At 34.9% G+C, this 21739-nt stretch overlaps 1 protein-coding gene across 1 annotated transcript in view; it reads right to left on the bottom strand.

Moving 5' to 3' along the window:
- FLT1 (fms related receptor tyrosine kinase 1) overlaps positions 1 to 21403 on the bottom strand; it is a 179997-nt gene extending 158594 nt beyond the window's left edge. The window contains exon 1 of the mRNA XM_074216144.1: positions 21283 to 21403. Coding sequence (XP_074072245.1) covers positions 21283 to 21346 — 64 coding nt within the window. The 5' untranslated portion in view covers positions 21347 to 21403. The remainder of the gene's footprint in view (positions 1 to 21282) is intronic.
- Between the last annotated feature and the right edge of the window lie 336 nt (positions 21404 to 21739).

Raw genomic sequence — 21739 nt, 5'->3', positions numbered from 1 at the left:
GTCAAGTCACCTTTCTTCTGTGAAACCTTTCATGATTTTCCCCGATCCCAACTTTACATGTTTGATTTTTCATCTCAATTTTTCTTGTACCCATGTATATTTATATTTTGTTGCTCCATTAGAATGTGAGTTCCCTAAAAGCAAAGCCTACCTTTGTTTTCTGTGTATATTTCTAAAACTTTTGTGTTTTGTTCATTCATTCTTTCACTGATGTAAAACAACAGCTATATTTTGTCTTGTGTCTAGCACAGTGATTTGAACATAGTAAACACTTGGCAAATCTTTGTTGAATTAAACTGAATCATTAAAATTGGGATATACTTTGGATTAGGATTCACAAAACCTTCCATTCAACCTATTTTGCTTTTCTTTGTTCACTGAATCTGATTGCCTTATTGTAACATTATCAGAAGATGATTTTTCAAGATTATATCTTGTGATGCTTACAGGTAATTAACCCACTGTGGAGCTCTAAGAGAGATAGGAATTTTCCACTCCTCTACTTTAGCAGCCTGAATTCCTCTGAATAAAAAGAATTACTTCCTCCCTTCCCCCTTCCCATAAAAAATAGTACTTCTGGAAGTAATTGTTAAGAAAACCATCAAAACTATACTGGGCCCTAATAATAACCCTGGTAATCTTAAAATTAAAATGTATCTTTTTTCACCTTATAGATGGGGGAACTGAGCCCATAGACTTGGTCCAGGTCAGACAGATACTAAACAGTAAATTCAACACTGGGACCTCAGGTCTTCCAATTATTTTTCCTTTCTACCACCCTGTTTTCTGTGTAGTTCAGTTTTCCAAGTGGCCCAAAAGACAGAAAATAATTCTGCTTTTTAGTTGTCTATGAAAAGACAAGTAGTCTATGCTCTCTATGCTATTTGGTCCATTTTTTTTTTTGTTTTAAATGTGTCTTTGTATATATTTTTTTCAGTCAATGTCTATGGACTTGAAGTTTGTTTCACCATTTCCCCCTTCCTTTTAAAAAATATTTATTTTCAGTTCCAAATTCACCCTCCTTCTAACTTTCTCAACCCATTGAGAAGGTAAAAAAATTATATCCATTATACATATGCAGGCATATAAAATATATTTCTGTATTAGCCATGGGTAGGAAGGGGAACAATAAAAAAAGAAAAAATTATGCTTCAGTCTCCTTTATGAGTTCATTAGTTCTCTATATACAGATAGCATTTTCCAGCATGAGTCCTTTGGAATGATGGTGGATCATTATAATGAGACAGAATTACTAACTCTTTCACAGCTGATTATCTTTTCAATAACGCTGTTTATGGGACACATTATTCTCCTGGTTCTATTCACATCACTTTGAACTAGTTTATTTAGCTCTTCCAAGATTTTTCTGAAACCATCCTCATCATTTCTCACAGTACAATAGTATTCCATCATATTCATTCTATCACTATAATTTGTTCAACAATTCCCCAAATTGATGGACATCCCCATGGTTTCCAGTTCCTTGTCAACACAAAAAAGCTGTTAAAATATTTTTGTACATTAGTGTCCTTTTTCTTTCCTTTGACCTTCTTGGGGTATACTTTTGGTAGCAATAATGATGGATCAAAAAGTATGCAGTTATGTAATCCTTTGAGCATAGATTCAAGTTGTTCTTCAGAATAATTAGATTAGGTTACAACTCTCACCAATAGTGTATTAATTTATCTGTTTTTCCAGATACTTTCCAGTTTTTGTTCCTTTTTTTGTCATCATAATCAATCTGATAGATGGGAGGTATTATTTCAGGGTTGTTTGAATTTGTATTTCTCTAATTATTAGTGATTTAGAGCATTTTCTTGTTTATTTCCCTTGACCATTTATCAATTGGAGAATGACCTTTATTTTTTCAGCTCACTAAATATATTTGAGAAACAGTATGTTTTATCAAAGAAACTTGCTGTTAAATTAGTATTCCAGTTTCCTGTTTTTCTTTAAATTTTGACTGGCATTGTATTGTTAGTCCAAAATTTTTTTGATTTTATTTAATCAAAATCATGCATTTCACCTCCTGTGAACAGTTCTGTCTCTTGTTTTATTATGAACTCCTCCCTTATCCATAGACCTGACAGGTCATTTTTTTTCCCCTTTGCTCTACTAATTTGCCTATGATATCATTCTTTATGTCTAAACCATTTTGAGCTTATCTTGGTATATAGATGAGATGCTAGTCTGCTTAGTTTCTGCAGGACATTCTCCAATTTTCCCAGCAGTTGTTGACAATGAGTTCTTGCCCCAACAGCTGGGATCTTTAGGTTTATCAGAAACACTAGGTTATTGTGCCCATTTGCTTTTCTAAATTGTGTAACAAACTATGCCATTGATCAACTACTCTATTTCTTATTCAGTATAAAGTATAAAGGATTACTCAGGGGATTCCTTAGTAAATTTATGACTGTCTTTATTGTGCTTCACTTGCTAAAGCACAGATTTAAAGAAAAAAAAACAAATCTTTAGCCAGAAATTACTTCTGCCTCTCATTTCTCTCTTCCCCCCCTACCCCAAGCTATGTATTAAGTAAAAACTGAATGACTCATTTGACTTCAGTGATTGCAGTGAGTGGTGTCCAAGAGAAGTGTGAACTTATGTTTACAGTTAAATAAAATGTAACCAAAAGAATAAATGTCCATTCTAAGACTTTTTCAATCTAACAGGATTTTAAATGCTTCAGTGAATTTGTGTCAGTGTGTGGCACAGTGGATAGAGTGTTGAATTTGAATCCTATTGCAAATATTTATTAGCTGGGTGGCCATGGGCAACTCAATTAAACTCCTTGGAGCCCTAGTTTCCCATCTTGTAAAATGGGTATTAGTAATACTTGTAATACTACTTTACACTATTGTTGTGAGAAAAAATCCTTTGAATTCTTTAAAAGTGCTCTACAAATGAATTATTTCCTCCATCAGTGCAGATCACAAACCACCTTTTATGCCTTATGCTCCTGTGAGATTCTTGTCCATGCTCTACCATGCATCCACAATAGACAATCTACCCTGAGTGCTGAAGACCCTCTTCTAGGTCATTTGACTTGTATGAAAATATACAGTTCTTGCTAGGAACTTGATACCCTTCTTTATCTAAAATTGAACCAAAGTTTTCACTTCAGTGGGGAAAAAAGTGAAATAAATTCCCAATGTAAGAAAGAGATAATCTACAAATACGAATTCTGGAACACAAGCTACATTTTTCCTTGATTTTGAGTAATATAATTTGGGTTGGTAAGTCCTTTATCATTATATCTCTTTAGGTCCTGTAACCTTGAAAAAAACTAACTTTTCTAATGAAAGTTAGAATTTATAGGTGCTTTATGGTTTTGAAAATACTTTAAATTAATTGTCTCCTTTGATTCACATAAGTAATTTTGTGAATAGGAGCTATTATTATTATTCCCATTTTACCAATGGGGAAATTGAGGCTGAGAGGTTTAATCACGTGAGAAGTCCACACTGCTGAATAAACGTCTGAGGCTAGACCTTCCTGATTCAAAGTCTAATCTACAACACTACCTATATGATCAAGTAGACATATCACTTAACATTTCTAGGCTTCATTTTCTTCTTCAAATCAATGTTTCCCAAAGTTTTTTTGTTTTATGAGCTATTTCAGGAACAATAATAACAACAAAACCTAATTGTGAGCCCCAGAGTTTTTTAAAGATATACTATTCATAACATTCTTTTAGATTTATTCATTAAAGGCTTATAGTAACTTTGTAATAAATTTTGCCCCCCAAAGCTCCAACTAAAAATTTACATTATGGAATCATAAAATATAAAAAAAATTACCTAAAAATATTAAAACTCTAAATATAAAATTATAAAACTTTGATTATGAAATTCTTATAAATCTTTTATGAGGGACATTTTATAAAGAAGCAATACAGCAAGACCTCATATGCTTCCTATTATTTGCAAGATTTCATATTTAATTTAATAATGACTTTGTTGAATACAAATAAAATATTTTCCCAAAAACATGTAAAGACAATTTTCAGCATTTATTTTTGAAATATTTTGAGTTACAAATTTTTCCTCTCTCCCCTTTCCCCAAACAATCTGATACAGGTTACACATACACAATAATGTAAAAACATCAAATAATAGTTTAAACAAAATAAATTACCACTTGGAAGATGTTTAACATAATATAATAATCAAACATAAACAATTTCAATGTTGAAATTTTTATCTGAACAAGAGTTTCTAATATTTGACAGTTTTAAGCCATGTTCCAAATCAAGTTTACTGATGTATTTTAATATTAAACAAGAATAAAGTAAAAATACCCACTCACATAAATATGTGGTAGGAAAAGATTCAAGTACTTCAGAGGTTATTTTGTTGAGAGATGAAAATTCATTTAAAAAAATTTTAGCCACCTAACCAATCAACAAAGTGAATAGCTAGGTATGATATAAAATATTTATTTGCCTACTGGTTGATAACAAACACTGTATTAAATGATATAAATGTGCTCAAGGTTTAACTGGATATATTATTTCTGTATAAAAACTAACCTTTATGAGGAAATCTCTAGATGTGACTTCTAACAGTAATATACTAGCAATACTGTACTGAACAACTAACCGCTGATGCCAATAATTTGAAAATCAACCAACAGAAAAGAATGCAAATGGAAAATAAGCTAAATTGAAAAATAGTCTTAATATTTCAATGTAAGGCAAAATAAGATTCATTTCTACAGAATATTTATGATGACCTGTGATAGTTTCAACATGGCTTAAAATATGCAAAGCTAGTAATCATGATTTTTCAGTCAGCTAGACATTTGCACTGCAAGAATGCAGACATCTGTAATAACTTTGTCATGTGATTATATAGCTGATGGGCAAATTACAAGGTAACAGAAGACAAATTGTAGCATCAAAACACATATGTAAGTATGTCTTTATATCTGATGCTGGGAATTTAACGTCAAACCCTTGTGACATTTTGCAAACAATTTGATGACAAGTTAAGACATTACTAGAATACCACGCACTTAGAAGAACAAACAGAAAAAAATTGTTGTATACTTGATCATGACAATTTTGAATCACTGTGGAAATAAACATAATAGTTCTAATATGTACATATATTGTTGTCAGAGAGGAAGTTTACATATGTAAGGTAACTGGGCAATTATTTACTATTGAAGGCACCATTAGAAACTTTTTAGTTTGAACCTCTTGAACCATCATCTCAAACTCCTCCCCCCAATAGTTCACAAATTAATAAATGGGAACCACTTACATAAATAATTGCCAAATCCTCTTTCAACTCTTACAGTTTGTTATTCTATGGTTAATTTAATGAGCAAATATTTTAACATTAGAAATTAGATTTCAAAAACATTTATGAGTAAAGTTGGATCAAATAGATTATTGGATTTTATGGCTTATTTTAAAGGTTCAGATACACACACACATACACACACACACACACACACACACACACACACACACACACATATATATATATATATATATATATATATATATATATATATATATATATACACACACATGTATTGATCTGCCTAGACAGTGTGTACAGTTCTCCAGAATCAAGTTGTTGGGGTGTTGCTTTTTTTAAGTTGAAGTTAAGGAAACTATTTCTTCTTCATTGTTTAATTTCATTGGTTAAACTTAAAAAGAATACTCCCAAGGTATGCCATTGGGACAAGTTTTCTATTTTCCTTTTTTAAGGGGTCAAAGGAATTTGAAAGGTTCATTTTCTGTTTTTCTTGAAGATTAAATAGCAGTTGTCAAAGTTACAGAAAGTTGAATGGTATTAGCACAACTTGAGTCTTAAAGCACTTAAAGTACTTCATGATACTAACCATGATGTTAACTGACACAATATTAATTCATTTGTTTCCAAAACTTTGGCTTCATAACAAGATTACAGAAATGATAACATGTGTGTGTCTGTGTGTATTTGTATACAAAATTTTGTTCCTCTGAAAACTTCAAAACTAATTTTACAATAGAATTAGATTTTTCTATCACATTTTCCTTTCAACTGGGGCAGAGTGTGAAGGAAGTTCTTGCTATGCCAAGATTGAGAAATCACCCTATGCATTAAGATAGCATGAAGCTCTGACTCAGTGGCTAATCTCTCCTGTAGATAAGGTTATTTGTAACTTTAAGACAGCAAACTTAGATTGTAGACTATCTGAGATTAGGCTAGGTAATTGATCTTCATTCCTATCCAGCCAGTAGAGCAAAAATATTCAAGTAGCTGTCCAGCACAGGAATCCAGACTTGAAATGGGAATTGATATAAGTTATGTCTAAATCCAGAGGATTTTTATTATATTATACATCTACTTACTATGTGGCAAGTGATCACTGTACAGCAGAAAATCAGTCTGAGAATTGAACTTAGAAGACATTTATTCCAGACCTTACCTGAACTTTCAAAATGAGAATTGTTTACTTGTTTTAACAAGTGTGTCATAAAAGTCCCCCTATCATTACATCCAAAATATGATACTACCAGTCCTAAACATATTAAAGGAATTTCAACAATTATTGTCCAGAATTCAGACTTGAGAATTTAGAAGTCACTTCTTTAAATATTTCAAACTAGCAATTAACCAAGAACACTTAACCACAAAATATTTCAGCAATTCCTTTGTAGCCTTATTAGTTTTAAATGACTTGAAATAAACCGCATATTTTAGATTATGTTCAACAAAAGCCAAACAAGGAACCTATGATAGCATTTAAAGAGCATAGAACAAAAGAACAGAAAACTATTCTCAATACCACAAGGAACTTTGCATGGAAAAAGCTAAAACTTTTACATGGCATGCATTTCCTGGGTCATTACCTTAATTATTTTTTCTTTAGCTTTACAAAAGTAATCTAAAGGAAATTTCTGTATAGATTGAATATTTACCAGGAAAAAATAAGACATCACAGAAATTCCTACTGTCAATATTTATAAGGGGACCACATTTTCAGAGGGCGTCTCTATGATGCATTTTACTTGACACTGGCTTCTCTTAGGGGTCATAGTTTAACAGGGCACATTCATTTATCATTATGCCTGTCACCAAGCGACCTTAAGGAGCCTACCCTTACAATGACCTACACCCGAATGCAGCTTCTTTTCTAGTAAAAACTCCAGTTAATTAAACATGGTTAGTGAGAAATCTACTGCCATCAAGGTGTCATTACCTTTCCCCTAAAACTGTCCTACTCCACCACAGAACTGTTTACTAACATGTCATTTCAATATGCCATACAATATTCTAAGATATCTGAACTGTAGTCAAGGAATTGGTTGACAGGAGATATAAAAATACAGTTTTTAAAAGCATTGAGTGTAGAAATCTGGTAGACCTTCAGTTTGTTCTTTATAAGGATTTGAGCAAAATAGATTACTACTCCAATGAATATGCTTAAAGGAGGCTTTATCTTTAGAGGGACTATTTCCCTACTTTTTCTTTTAATTAGGAAAAATTAGTAATTTTGGCCAGTATGTTAACAGTGTTAATATGGCTTTTTCCAAGATGTCACTTCCCAATGAGTGAGAACTGATAAATGCCAATATATGAATCATTTTCAAGTTATGATTTATGTATGTCTACTGAAATCTGTTATAAGAAAATCTGAAAACTGGCTGCCTCATAGAACAGAGGGTGGCAAATTTGCATACACAGCTTTTGGGAGTTATATAAATGACTTACTCAAAGTGTATATTTCAAAAAATGAATCTAGTAATTTTTTTAGTACAGGGATTCTTAACCCCTTATGGACACTCATTTGGCAGTCTGCTGAAGCCTAGGAATTCCTTCTCAGAGAATATTTTAAATACACAAAATAAAAAATATAGCATTAAAAAAGAGTCTAATTATATTCAGATGAAGTTGTAATTTTTTTCCCCACTCAAATTTATGCACACCTTGAAATCTGTATATGTACCCCGAGGGGGTGATCCCATAGGACCTTGGGTAAGAACCCCTGCTCTAGTCTTATTTCTTTCTCAATATATGATTTATCATTACATTTACCATTAAATTAAAGTAAGTTAGAGGCAGGTTCCCTATCTAGAAAAATGGGGATGATATTAACTGACCTGACTACCTAAAATATTCATTTGAGGTTCCTCATTTGAATATCTTGCAAGAGTATTTATGTGACAACACCTTAGGAATTGGGAAGCATCATATGAATGTATTTATTATTGAAAAATAATCCAAGTAAAATAATTTTACTGCTTTCTTATTAAATTTTAAATTTCTAGATTACTTAGAATAACAAATTTTGATTCTGTCAAGGGTCAGGTATCTTTCTGACATAATTTTGTCTTTCAATACATGTTAAAGTGGGAATGTTTTATGGGCAAAGGTTATCAGTCTCAAAGTCTTAACCCTCTGCAGCAAATTTTATAGCATTCACTGTTAAGTAGAAAGCTTGGTCAGTTTTCTCTCTTATTATGTTATCACAATACTATTACTTCTTTGTGGAAAATGATAGTATGCTTATGATATTTCACAAATTTGTTTTGTAGATTCTTCATGGATTATCTTGGGAATGAAAATAGAATAAATAAAAAGGAAATATCACATTAGTGCTTTCTTTCCCCATGGCACCTATGCAGAAAGTATGGTAAAGGGACTCAAAACCTGAATTCTAATCCAAATCCTATGAGTTGTTCCCTTAGTCAATCTTCTGGTTCACTTAAAATTTCCTTCTCTCAGTTTTCTGCTCTGGTTTTTCCTGGGCTGTATTGCTTTTTGGCAACTAGAACAGTAAAAGAAAAATTCTTCACATTTGTTTAAACATTACACTTTAAATACAAAATAGTGATACTATATTTATGTATATATAAACATACATAAACACACACATATATTACATTAACACTACTGCCATCTATGTTCTGAAGAAACTTCAGAAAGTTTTATCTTTGTCCTTTCATATTTTAGTTCTTCAGTTAAAATTTTTTATAAGTTCTCCCATACTGCCAAAATGAGACTTTATTTTGTTTTTAGAAAAGAAGTCATATTGGAAATATTTACTAGATACCTGAGAATTATAAAATTCTTGTTTTTCATTTGTTCTTTTCTCTATATTTATTTGTTTAGTCTACCAAGAAAAGATTTTTTTTTTAAATACTTGAATCTATCTTCTGGGGATATCTTTAATCCAGATACTAATGGAGATATATTAAGAAAGATCTTACTATCTTTGCCACAAATAACATATTCAAAACCTCTGACCTTTGAGCTTTAGGTTGCCAACCCTTAGCAATAAAGCTATCCATCACAGGGAATCCTTTGCTGAATGCTGTGTGTGCATACATTTTAAGGTTCATTAAACACTACTCAACCACTGTGTTTTCCATTGTCAAATTAAATTTTGTTTCAAACTTAACAATCTGAAATGCAATGGATTTTCCTTGCACATACTTTGGAGAGTAATCCTCCTTAAACAGGAATATGCCTATTGACCAAACAGATCTTTCTCCATATTGGATTCCTATGATTTTACTATGTTCTCTAGGCTCCCTTGAGCAGTAAATATTTTAATTGAGGCGCCTTTCTAAGATTTTACAAGCATTCTTCTGCTAATGTCCATTGGAGGAATTATATTTCCATCATAAATGTTATTTTCTAGAGGAGTGATAAGCTAAATTATTGTAGTTACTTTATTTCATCATACAGTGATAGGTCCTTTCCTGGGAAAAATATCTTAAGACCACATGAAATCATTAATATCCAAGAAGTATGAATACTCCCTGGCAATTAACCTATGCAGTGCCCTCAGCCTGAATGTTTTACATTTTTAAAATTAACTTCAACTATTCTGTTTAGGAAAGAAGATTTTCAGAAATTATAAAACACTATAACAATTGATGAATTAGAAATGGATTAATATTTGATCTGAAGTATGGCCATTAAGCAAACATAACTTAATAGAACTCTTGTCTCTTATTTACCTTTTTTTGGTCACTTTTCCTTATTGCTCAACTAGTTCGTGCTTCTGCTTTCTGCTCTCTTCTCTAAGGGCCAACAATTCCTTTCTTTCACCTTCATTTTGTTTGTCCTTTACCTCTCTAGAACTTTAGATTTTCTTCTACTCTTTCATCAATTCATTTATGGCTTTAAATTCTTTATTCCTGTCTTTTTACACCATTTTCAGCATAACTTTGCCTTTTATCTTAGTTTTTTCTCTTTATACCTGTCTAATAAGTCCTGCCCTTTCTGACATTACTTTCCTTTCACCTCTAGTCTTTAAAATAAGAAATTTTAGTTTCATTTTCCTACTCAAAACTTTTAGTTTGCAAGCCACTTGTAAAGAGCTGAGCACACTCTGGGAATCCTCTACCATTTACTTTTAGTTGCCTCTGGGAAGTAAAAAACCAAAGCAAACAACATAAACTTTCTAGGCCTCCTGATTACCTGATCATAGTTATTTTGTGCTTTTGTGTAAAAAATAGCATGGAAGATGAAAGTAGAAATGAACAATTCAGATTTCTGGTGAAGACTTGAATACAAGAATTAGAAAAAAAAGAAACAAAACCTTGTTACTAGATGTCTTTAGGGAGACTATTCCCATCTCTCTTGTGCCTATTTCCTGCCTTCCTTTACCACTATATGCCTCTTCAATCATCACTTCTCAGCCAAGAAGAGAATGACTGGTGAACTTCAACCAGACTCCAACACCATGTAAAGACTCTGGCTCACCTTGAGGCTTTGTTTGGTAAGAGTGAATAAATGTCAGATCCTTTGAAACAAGATTCATGAAACACTTTCCTCAGACCTATCATTTAAGATAGGTAGTGCAAGTCAGTTATCATCACCAGTTTATGAGCCTAGAAAAGTTGTGACTTGCCATTGCTGTCAATAAATGTCAGAGTCAAAATGAGTCATCAGTAATTCCTACCAGATTTGACCTTATTTTTTGGCCTGGATGTGAAATTTAGTCACAATAGGAAATGCCCTGAACAAAAGCTCCCTCTGCTAATGCAAAGCCATGACCATTCTACAACTAGTGTCAGTTACCTGTGGCACTCTTTTGTTACAATAACAGAAGCAAGTTTTAAACCCAGGTCTTCCTACCAAGGTCAGCTCTTTAGGACCATGCCATGCTGCATCCTCATCAGATTGAATATCAGTAAAATACTCACCCATCACTATTTTTTATATTTTGATGCATTGATATCAAAATAAATATTTCCATTAGAATTCATGATAGTAGAAAAGATTTAGCTACTACAGAGTCAGAAGCAGTGCAGCAGATTGGCAGAAAGAGGGGTAGATTTAGACTCAAAAGGGTCTGAGTTCATATCTTAGATCTGTCAATGTATGTCTGGGCAAATCAACTTCTCTGAGCCTCAGGATCCACAGCTGTAAAAGTGCATTGAATTATATGCTCCTCAAGGTCCCTTCCAGCTCTAAATCCCATGACATAGAATACTATTTTTGCTCTGTGCCTAAAATCAAATTAATAGGTCAATAGAGCAGGGCCAGAATTGCTCAGCATATCAAAATGTCCAGTGGGAAAACTGAGGGAGAGAAGAGGGCACATTGTGGGGCTCCTCCTGGGTGTCCTATCCTTTTTTTTAAAAGTATTGATTCTTATAAAGTTAATCTAGGATCAAGGTGGGGCTTAATATCAGCACAAGGATCCCTGAGACCCAGAGTCCTTCTAAAGGCTCAGCACATTCTACACAATTTATCTTTTATAAGGAACCAGTGAAGTGTAATTAGTCAGTTGGATTTGCCAAGCAACATAGAAGTGAAACTTCAGGAAGCACACTAAAATTTCTTCTAAACTAAATGCAAATTAGTCAATTATCAATTCTTGATCAATTTATATTAGCCAGAGTAAGTTTCACATGAAAGAACAAATTAGACTATATCAGATGAGTGCCATTACTAGAAATCTATACATGGTGGACTAAAAAGTGCTAAATATTTAAGAACTTCTCAAAGGAAAATATTAAAGAGATTAGTAATAAAATAGCCATATGCTTGAATTGGCCATTTAGAAAACCATCCTAAGAAGATTAGATTCAATATATTTACATTTTCATCAATGTGAAATCATAGAATTCTAAAATCATTTAATCAAAGCTATTTCTTAAGAAAACTCTCTCCAACCAAGTTGATAGTTAAACTATTAACTTACATTGTTAACTAAGTTATTGATTGATTTAGTTCCACCTGTATTTAGTTCCACCTATATTGATTGATTTAGTTCCACCTTGAAATTGAAGAGAAAATGCATATTAAAAAAATGAGCAAAAACCTTTTCAAACTGAGTCCTGGAAATTCACTCCTAGAATAATTTGTAAGTAGATCTAGATTAATTGAACTTTCGACTAACCTACAAAAATATCCCTTCCAAATACTGTCATATGTATTAACTATATCCTGAATTTTTTCATAGATTAAAACATGCCCTTATATGTCAGACATTTTGAATAGGATCTTTTTCAATTGAGGCTTTAGGATATATATGAGACATTAGATACCTGAACAAAGTAATTTACAGATTCAGTCAAACTGTGACTTGATTCATGACTTAAAACATAGATCAGGGCTGATATAAACAAAATCCCACATATTTTTTCCTAATCTCTAATTAAATTAAAATTCCCAAAGAATTGTCTAGTAAACTGTAGAAGTTTCCAAAGAATTACAAAGGACATAAATCTGATCCAGTATGAACCTTTAGTTGGGAGACTTAACCACATCAATCAAGGAGAAAACAATGGAATTCATCATGTATGTAATCCTCTCAAATATATCCCTCCTTTTCCAACTGTTCATATGCAGTTACAATTACTTTAAAGTCAATTCAGAAAAAAGACAATTACAAAAATTAAAGAATATTATTTTTTTCAATTCCAGATAGTTTCCTGCATGTCTACCATCTAACATTACAAATACAACTGAAATAATTCTATTCTATAGATATTTCCTAGAAAAATAGGATGAAACTACTTTACAAGTAGCATAATATTTATCTTCCTTGAATATTAATAAATGTGAAGTTTTTTTGATCTTGAAAAGTACTCTACTGCAAAAGGCAGAAAAAGTCAGGGGAAATTAGATACCAATTTAGCCTTCTCTAGTTCACATGTAGGGTCTGAAACACATAATAAAAGAAATTTTTGAAGTTAAACCAAATCCCTGGGAAGATTGATGCTAAACAAAGACTTATTTTTGATAATGATGATGACAACAATGATATCTGCTGTCATTGATCAAAAAATGAGATGAAAGCCTATTACTATCCTATGCTGAAAACTGAAATCTTCTTAGTGCTTAAATGCACTTATCTCTTTTTTCAGTCTGGGACATAATAAAGGTTTCCTTCAGAATAAAAATTCTCACATTGCTTAAAACAGTGGTCCTTAAATATTCTTGTGTAGTAAATACCTTTTACAATCAGGTGAAGCTTATGGTCTCATCTCAGAACAATAATTTTAAAAGTGTAAATACAAGGGAAACCAATTGATACATGTGTACTTATCCATCTATCTATCTTTATCCATCTGTATCTACATCTATCTAACCATCTATCCTGAGTTAATGGACTTCAGGTTAAGAAACCTTAGTGAAGAGCAAACCATTGTTCCACCTTCCTTCCCTACTTTTCTCTCCTTATATGTTCCACTATCTCTTTCCTCATTCAAGATTTCCTTGATACACATTTCCTCCCTTTCTCTTCCTTGGAGATATATTTTAGTAGTCTGCTGATTCACACAGTTACCACCTGCATTCAGGGTCAGAAAAGTCTCAAGATTCTCCTTCAGCTGCTCCTGCCCCATTAAGGAGCAGCTGCATAGAACTATGGATCCTTTGGGGCTTCTAAGATCTGAAAGCTCCTTAAAGGAGAGGAAACAGGATTCTGAAAAGGAACCTGGTGGAAGGAAGCCTGAGTTATTTCAAAGTCCATATGGATTAAACACTCTGTTTAGAAAAAGTAGTGTTAAATTTTTTGTCTCATAGTGTCTGTCTCTCACCCTATTTCACCAACCTGAACTATTTCCAAGTCAAGTTATATTAGAGATGACCATAGAGCTATGTAAATATCAAAAAAAATGCAAATCTGGAAGGCACCTTCAAGATTACCTAGCCTAACAATGACATCTTTTAAAATTATTAATATCTTTATTTTTATATCATTTACATTTCCTAATAGATCCCTCTTACCAAATATTCAAATAGATTTCTGATCACTTTAATTCATGAAGTCCCTTCAACAATGCAGATTGCAACCTATCTATGCCTGCTCTTCCTCTTCAATATCCTCCCCAAAGTTTTTCTTTTTTTACAGAATGCCTCTTTCATTATGCTGAAGATCTTCTCCCAACATCTTGAGGGTCCCAGTAGAGCATTCTGGCTGTTCATTCCTGATTCTTACAACATAAAAGTTCATCTTCCCTATCTATCATATAATTCATTGATAAGATCCATTATTCCTTTTCTTCAGAAAGTTCTCTTTAGCTTTATAGTGCAACATGTTTATACAACTACAAACCTCCCCATTACCTGCCGTGGAATGCTCATCTTTGAAATCTGAAAATTAGCAAAATGTTTGTATTGAAAAGATGAATGTGTGCTTTTATGGAAACCTTGGAATGAGCAAAAGTGAATGAAGAATGAAGAATAAAAGAGGAGAAACCATTCAAGAAATTAAAACATCAACTGAGTCTGACATTCTAGGCAATGTTCCATATACCCATACTGTTACTCCGCCAAGCAGAGAGGGGAAGTGTAATCTTACTCTTTATTCATTGGGGTTATGCTTGGCCATTAAAATTTCATTGCATTTAATTTTGTTTGTTTTTCACAGATGAGGTTAAGGATTTTGTTTGCTATTGTGTTTCTAGCAAAAGTCACCTGTGGAGTAAGATACAGAACTTGGAATTTCACTTCAGGTCATTCAAATCCAAATCTATTGTCTTCTCATTAAGCCATACTGTCTCTCTGACTTAGCAGATCTATAATAGCCTCCAATTTTTAGGATTCTGTGATGATCATTATCCCACCTGTGAAACTGATTTCCCAGAGACATGGGTAGCACATACTATGTGTCATAGTTCACTTTTTCAATCCAGCCTTAGGAAATAACAGGATCAATGGCTTCCCCCCCCCCCCCCCACTCTTTGCCAGTAGCAGAGTTGCAAAGATGTAAGGCCTTTTAAATAAAAGAAAAGCTAGAACACCTCTACCTTCTTTTTTTTACCTACTCCTTTCTTCATCTTTAGAAAAGCTAAGGGGATATATTTCTCTTCTTTCTCAATACATTTCCAAAGAGGAACATCCAAATCAGAGATCCCATGGCACAAGTGTAGAGAAAGAGCTGGTCATTCTTTCAACTTTGGGCTCCTATTGCAGCATTGGAAAATAAGATTGCTTTATGACCTACTCCTGTCTATTTAGACACAAGTTGCCTAAGGCTTTATTATTGAGTCATTTTTTCATTAAGTTCAGTTCTCTGTGACCCCATTTGGGGTTTTCTTGGCAGTGATTTTTCCATTTCCTTCTCCAGTTCATTTTTAAGAGGATCTAATTTGAGATAGATAGGGTTAAATGATTTACCCAGGGTCACACAACTAGTAAGTGTCCTGAAATCAGACTTGAAGTCAGGAAAATAAGTCTTCCTTTCTCCACACCCAGCATTCTTTCCATTGTGCCATCTAGCTGCTTGCATGCCTAATATTGAGATTTATCATTCACTAGAAACTTTCACTGTGTCTGTTATCTAATATACTGATTTCTCTTGTAAATGCAAGTTGTTTTTTCCTGAGTCAATTTCATTTGGGTAGTGGATGTCTGATTTTATGCTGGAATATGGAAGTTCTTGACCTTTTTTAAAAAGTTATTAATAAAATATATTTAAACAAGACCTGTAATCGTTTTAGGGCTCTTTCTTAATTAACTGTGTCATTTTGGGTAAGTCACAGCCTCTCTAGGCATCAATTTTCAGCTATAAAATGAGGCATTTGTACATGATAGGTTCTTTCCTTCAAGGCTTTAGGATTATGCTTTCTTTGCATAAGTAGTGTTCTCTTACAAAAATGACCTATCTCTAAAATTTTGGTTGGCAAAAAAAAAATATCCTTCATTGAAACTACCTGTTCTGTACCAGCAGCAATGAAAGCATCAAAAACTACTCTTAATGGAAGGCTCACCTTATTTTTGACCCTTGGAAGCTAGGGACAGTAATTTCTTCTGTGATAATCATAGCATTATCTTATGACAACCACAGCTATTCAAAAGGATTGTATTTTTAGGGTTGAAAGGCACCCTAAAGACCATCTAATCCAAACCTCTTCTGTCCTCTTTCATTTTACACATCAGAAAACTGAGGCGCAGAGAGATGAAAATAGCAAACCTGGGGTTTGAACCCAGATTTACTATCTCCATATCTAGTGTTCTTTCCACTATAAATGTCCTAAAACATTTTGTCCTAAAATAATGTTTATCCCCCAACCATACTTTTCCATGTGTTAAGCAGCTATAAAATTAGGAATTCTTTGTACTTCATAAAGACTTATTTTTTCCAGAAGAAAAATGCCAGATCTGAGGGAACTTTAGTGTCTTCTGCAGCGAGGTGGCTCTGGGAGAAGAAATGGCCTTTGGGTTGTCAAATTTCCTAAACCCAGTGGGAAAGCCCCAGGCAGTCTTGCTGTATCCCCTCTTCCTGCTCCCAGTTGTGATACAGGAAATCTAACCCACTATCTCTAACAGACTCAATGGAACCATTTCCTTAATGAAACCCCACTGATGTCCCACAAGCTGAGCCAGAGCCCTTCCTTTCAAGTCCTTCCTCAATTACCCCATCCCTCTTATTTCCTTTCACTCTCTCAGCCTGGCATAAAATCCAGTAATTTAATCATCAGCAGCTTGCAGTTTCCAAGCCACCCAAGAGTGTGAGGAGTGAACAATTGTTCTAGAAAGCAGCAGGCATGATATGTTGTCCTTCCCACACAGCCTTCCCCAAAACATTATAACTACTGAATAGATTATTATAACCTTTGAAGCATCTAAACCATACTCAGAGTATCAAAAATATCCACCAGACATGAGCATATTTTTCTAAACTGAAATTAAAAATCTGATTGAATCTCAGATGATCTTCCCCTAAAGACAAAAGCACTGGAAAAAAATAACAATTTGAATTAGTATTCAAACAACATGGGTGTTTTTCATTAATATTACTGAACAACATTTTGAATGCCATGACCAAGAGTCATTTTTCTATACATCTCTATCATTGCCCCATTTATAGAAAAAGCTAACATAAAAAGAAAAAAGGCATCCTAAATGGAAATAATTTATTTTGCCATATACTATATTAAATCTTAGAACTAAATTTTTACTTTTAAAATATAAACTATCCAAAACAAAGTAAACAGTAAAACTAGATCCAAACTTTATTATTAGTGGTTTAGAATGCGATTCCTTGATGACATTGATTTAGCCTCCTCTTAATCCATTTAAAAAGCATTTTTCCAATACCTTTTTTTTTAGGTTTTTGCTAGGCAATGGGGTTAAGTGGCTTGCCTAAGGCCACACAGCTAGGTAATTATTAAGTGTCTGAGACCAGATTTGAACCCAGGTACTCCTGACTCCAGGGCCGGTGCTTTATCCACTGTGCCAACTAGCTGCCCCCCAATATCATTTTTCAACAGTCATAATAGTATCCCCAAAGTAAATGAAGTCATGTCTTGACAGTTTCCTTACTGCTGTAAGGTAGAACAAAACACTTTTTCAAAATAAGATAAGTTATACAATGTAGGCTAAATTTGGTATTAGAGGCTCAGTCCCCCCACCCCACCCCAAAGGAACTCTAACTAGAAAGTTACTTTGAGATCAAATATGTAAACTTTCATGATATTCCACTCCCTCCTCCTCAAAAAAGTTGAAGCATATATGTTTTCAATGACTGGAAAAAGTTAAAAAATACCAAGCAATATCATCCTCTGCCATAGAAATGCAAATTTTGCTAATAAAAAAGGAAAATATAATAATTACTAACAGCAGGAGAAGATTCATGACAAACATCAGCTGTTCAAAGCTTATGATATATATCCTTTCCAAGAGTAAATTTATTGCTCACAGAAATTATACTATTATTTTAAAAACTGTTTTGGGTGGCTATTCTGAGAAACTCAAATGTTAAATAAGATTATCTTTTAAAAAATCAGATATACTAGTCAATATAATTTTTGACTGTAGTGTACATGTGTAAATGGAATATATAATCCAGATCTCCGAGATATCATAGATACAAGTCTGAAATAGAGATCTCCAATGCTCGACTAATAAGAATGGAACATTTAAATGCATTTCCCAGGGCTTTCTTTTGGGGGATGGATTAATGACATTGTAAAATTCATTGATTAGAGCACAGGAGGAAAAGAGATGCCTTTGTGGAACACCTGTAAAGAATGTAGGTTACAAAATATTGAACTGTTGCAATCTGTTTTGGAGTTCAATTCAAATTTTAGGAATCTCCTTTCTGTTGCCATTAATATATGAGGAAGAGAAAAGGGTTAAAATACAAAACAGAACAAAAATTATTCCTATCTTAAAACTGAGTTCTCTTTCAATTTGGAAATCATGGATTCATTTTAATCAAGTATTTAATTTACTTGAATGTTCATTATAGTTTCCCCACATTGATTTCAGTGCTAGTATCTGACATTCACTATTGACTAAATACATACAGTCTTAAATCTATAACTGTCTCAAGAATTTTTCTTCTTAAAAATGATAAAAGATTAATTTTAAAATAAAAATACACATTTCCCTCTTTAGTTTCCAGGTGTAGTATCTGAAAGATAAGGAAATAAACCTTTTGCTAATGGAAAGAAAGGAAATTTCTGATTTTTCAAAAGAGAAAAAAATGCCAAAACATTGAAAAAAGATTTGTCTACAAGATTATAAGGCACTAGGATTTTGTTTTTCTACTCTTTATTATAGGTATTCTATTCTTTTTAAAAAAAACTTTTGTTGTTGTCCAAGGTCTTAGAAGAAGATAATGAGAAATCAAGGCTAGTATTAACACCATAAGTTGCAAAGCCAACTGAGAAACTTTGGATTAAGCTGCACCAGGTATTATGATCAGAGGTTAGACAGCAAAAGTTTTTAAAAGTAAGAAATAATTTATAGTCCCCTCATTAAGGCAACCTTTCATTCCAAATTCTTCTCACTGAGTATTTTTTTTAAGACATGAAAAGGACCTACTATTTCCCAGCCACCTAAAGTAAAACTAGTGAAATTAAAAAGGGATGCTGCCCAATATCTATACCAATCATAAAGATCAATTCCTTCTATATGATTAATTAATGAGGACAAATAGGACTTGATGCTCATGTAAGAGACAACTTTCTGAAAATAAAAAAATGTTGCTAAGAGCAGAAAACAGAATGTTCAATTTTGGGAATTTCCCCAACATTTATGGTAATCTTAAACCTTACAAATCATTCCTGGCTCTGGTTTTGATAGTTTAACCAGTCTGATTGGAATTATTGTTATGCAGAACTCACAAACTAATTGATCTAATACCTTCTAGCTGAGTCTAAGATTAATGATCACCCCCCCATATTGCTATATTGTCATCCCTCCCTATGAAGTTTCATATTGATTTTTACTATTTCTTTCTGCCAAGCAAAGGAATCTCTTAAAGAGTGTTCTCTCACCTTCCCCAAGAAGCCAGAGAATCCCTTCACCCTTTAGATGTTGGAAAGGGAGAAGTAAAGAACAAATGGCAAAAACATGCCTTAACCTTTTTTTTTTTGAGCGTCTGGGACTTTTCATTCATTACATTAACTCTCCTTTACATTCTTGATCCCCAAGTTGTCAGTCTATTTGACTTCCTTAATTCCCTAGACACACTGATTTGGGAGCCGCATTTGATCTCAAAGATGAATTTGTTCATCTAATCCCTAAGAACATATCTGTCCATTTACTGAATTCGATTCTTTCTGCCACTAAAAATCCTACTTCCACACCTCTTGCCTACAAAGATACCATGAGAGGTGACCCTGGGATTCCTGAAGGCTATGCGGGCAAAGATAAGTAGTGGAATATAAATTCATTCAGGCTGAAGAAGATTCAGTATAGCTGGGGACAGACCGTCTTTCGAGAAACAGCAAATTTAAGTTTGGAGAATACCATCAGAATCTTAGCTACCAAGTAATGATTGTATTTTTCCTTTTGGCCGTCAGTTTATGATTGTTTGGCTAAGGTATTGCTGGGTAACATTCTGCACTGGTAAGGGGAGAACCCACATCAGTGGTATTGAGGATCTCTGAAATTGAAAAAAATCTGAGTAACCAAATCTGCAAGATATTAGGATGAGAATTGAATCGCCCCTTTTAAACAGCAGTTGGAAAAGAACTGGCCAGTCCACCTGAGTGAAGATAACGGGTTGAGCTTGCAAGCGCAGGGGTCTGTCTCCAAAGACATCCCGATTGAGCCGCTATTCATAGATGACTAAACAGTTTCGGTAAAAGTTCCTGGGGTCAGTCAGGCGCTGTTAACGGACACCACGGAAACTTTTTTGCCTTCTCTGTTCCCATTCTAAGTCTGGGGTCTTGGGGAAACTTGGATACTCTGGGAAACCATTTGGATGTAATACGCGTCTGGCAGACTGTTGGGTTTAGTAACTACCCTTCCTTCAAGCCTCCGCTAGTCCGGATCCAAACGTAGTTCCCACTTCCAACCCAACCTAACTTAGCTCAGAGAGAATTTCTGGAGTCCAGAGATAGCCAGTAAGCCAGTAACTGTGTGCGACTTCAAGGCTAAGCCCAGAGTAAGCTGGCTATCTCTGGTTTGGAGGTCACGCCGCTTGTGCTCCCCTTGGGGCTGAGAAAAGCCAGGTGGAGAGCGAAGGGAAGGCGGAGCAGGGACGCCGGCTTTGGAGCTGGGGGGAGACGGACCGCAGAGGTCGGGCACTCCCGGGGACCCTTGATTCAGGATTTGCACCAACTCCCAGTCAAAGTAGGAGCGAAAACAAAGGCGCAAGTTCAGAAGTTCCGAGAAGGAGAAGGCGTCCCGGGCGCCTGTGGCCAGGCAGCCAGCCTGCTCTCTCCTGCCGGCCTCAGACTTCCACACCTGCCGCCCCCGTAGATCCCAGAGACCTCACCTTCTGGTCTTCTCCTGGAAGCGAGTGGAAACCCCATCCCTCTTGTTCATTCCCTTGGGCTTGAGGTCCCCTCCCTCCTCCATCCTCTAGTCCCCCTGCCATTCCTGCAGACCGCGGCCGGCCGGGACCTCTTACCTGTGAGAAGCAGACAGCCCAGTAAGACGGAGAGCGCGGCCCCGGTGACCACCCAGCTGAACATGGTAAGGGACGCGGCGGGGAGGCTGGACTTCTGTCTGTCCCTTCTTTTCCCAGAGTCGTCAAGAATCAAACCAGAGGGGTCCCCTTGCGCTGCGGCTCAACTCGGGCTCCTGGTCCCCAAGGCTTCTCTGTGGCGCTAGGCAGCGTGGCTGCTCGGGCTCGGGGAAAGCGTTCACCATTCAGTTCCGAATCCTCAAAACGGCGCCCGTCTGCGCCCCACCGGTGAGTGCCCCGGGAGCCCGCCGCGGCCGCCGCCCGGACGCTGCAGCCGCCTCTGCCTCTGCGGGGCCCTCGCCGCTGCCGCTGCCGCTGCCTCCGCCGCCGCCGCCGAGGAGGAAAAGAGGGAGTGTCCAAGGGGCGCGCTCCTTTTAGCCTCCTGCGGACATCAATTAGG

The sequence above is a fragment of the Macrotis lagotis genome, chromosome 1 (genome assembly GCF_037893015.1).
Source record: "Macrotis lagotis isolate mMagLag1 chromosome 1, bilby.v1.9.chrom.fasta, whole genome shotgun sequence".
NCBI classification, from domain to species: Eukaryota; Metazoa; Chordata; class Mammalia; order Peramelemorphia; family Peramelidae; genus Macrotis; species Macrotis lagotis.
Note: the sequence above shows the minus strand (reverse complement) of the source record. Positions and strands in the feature narration are given on the sequence as shown.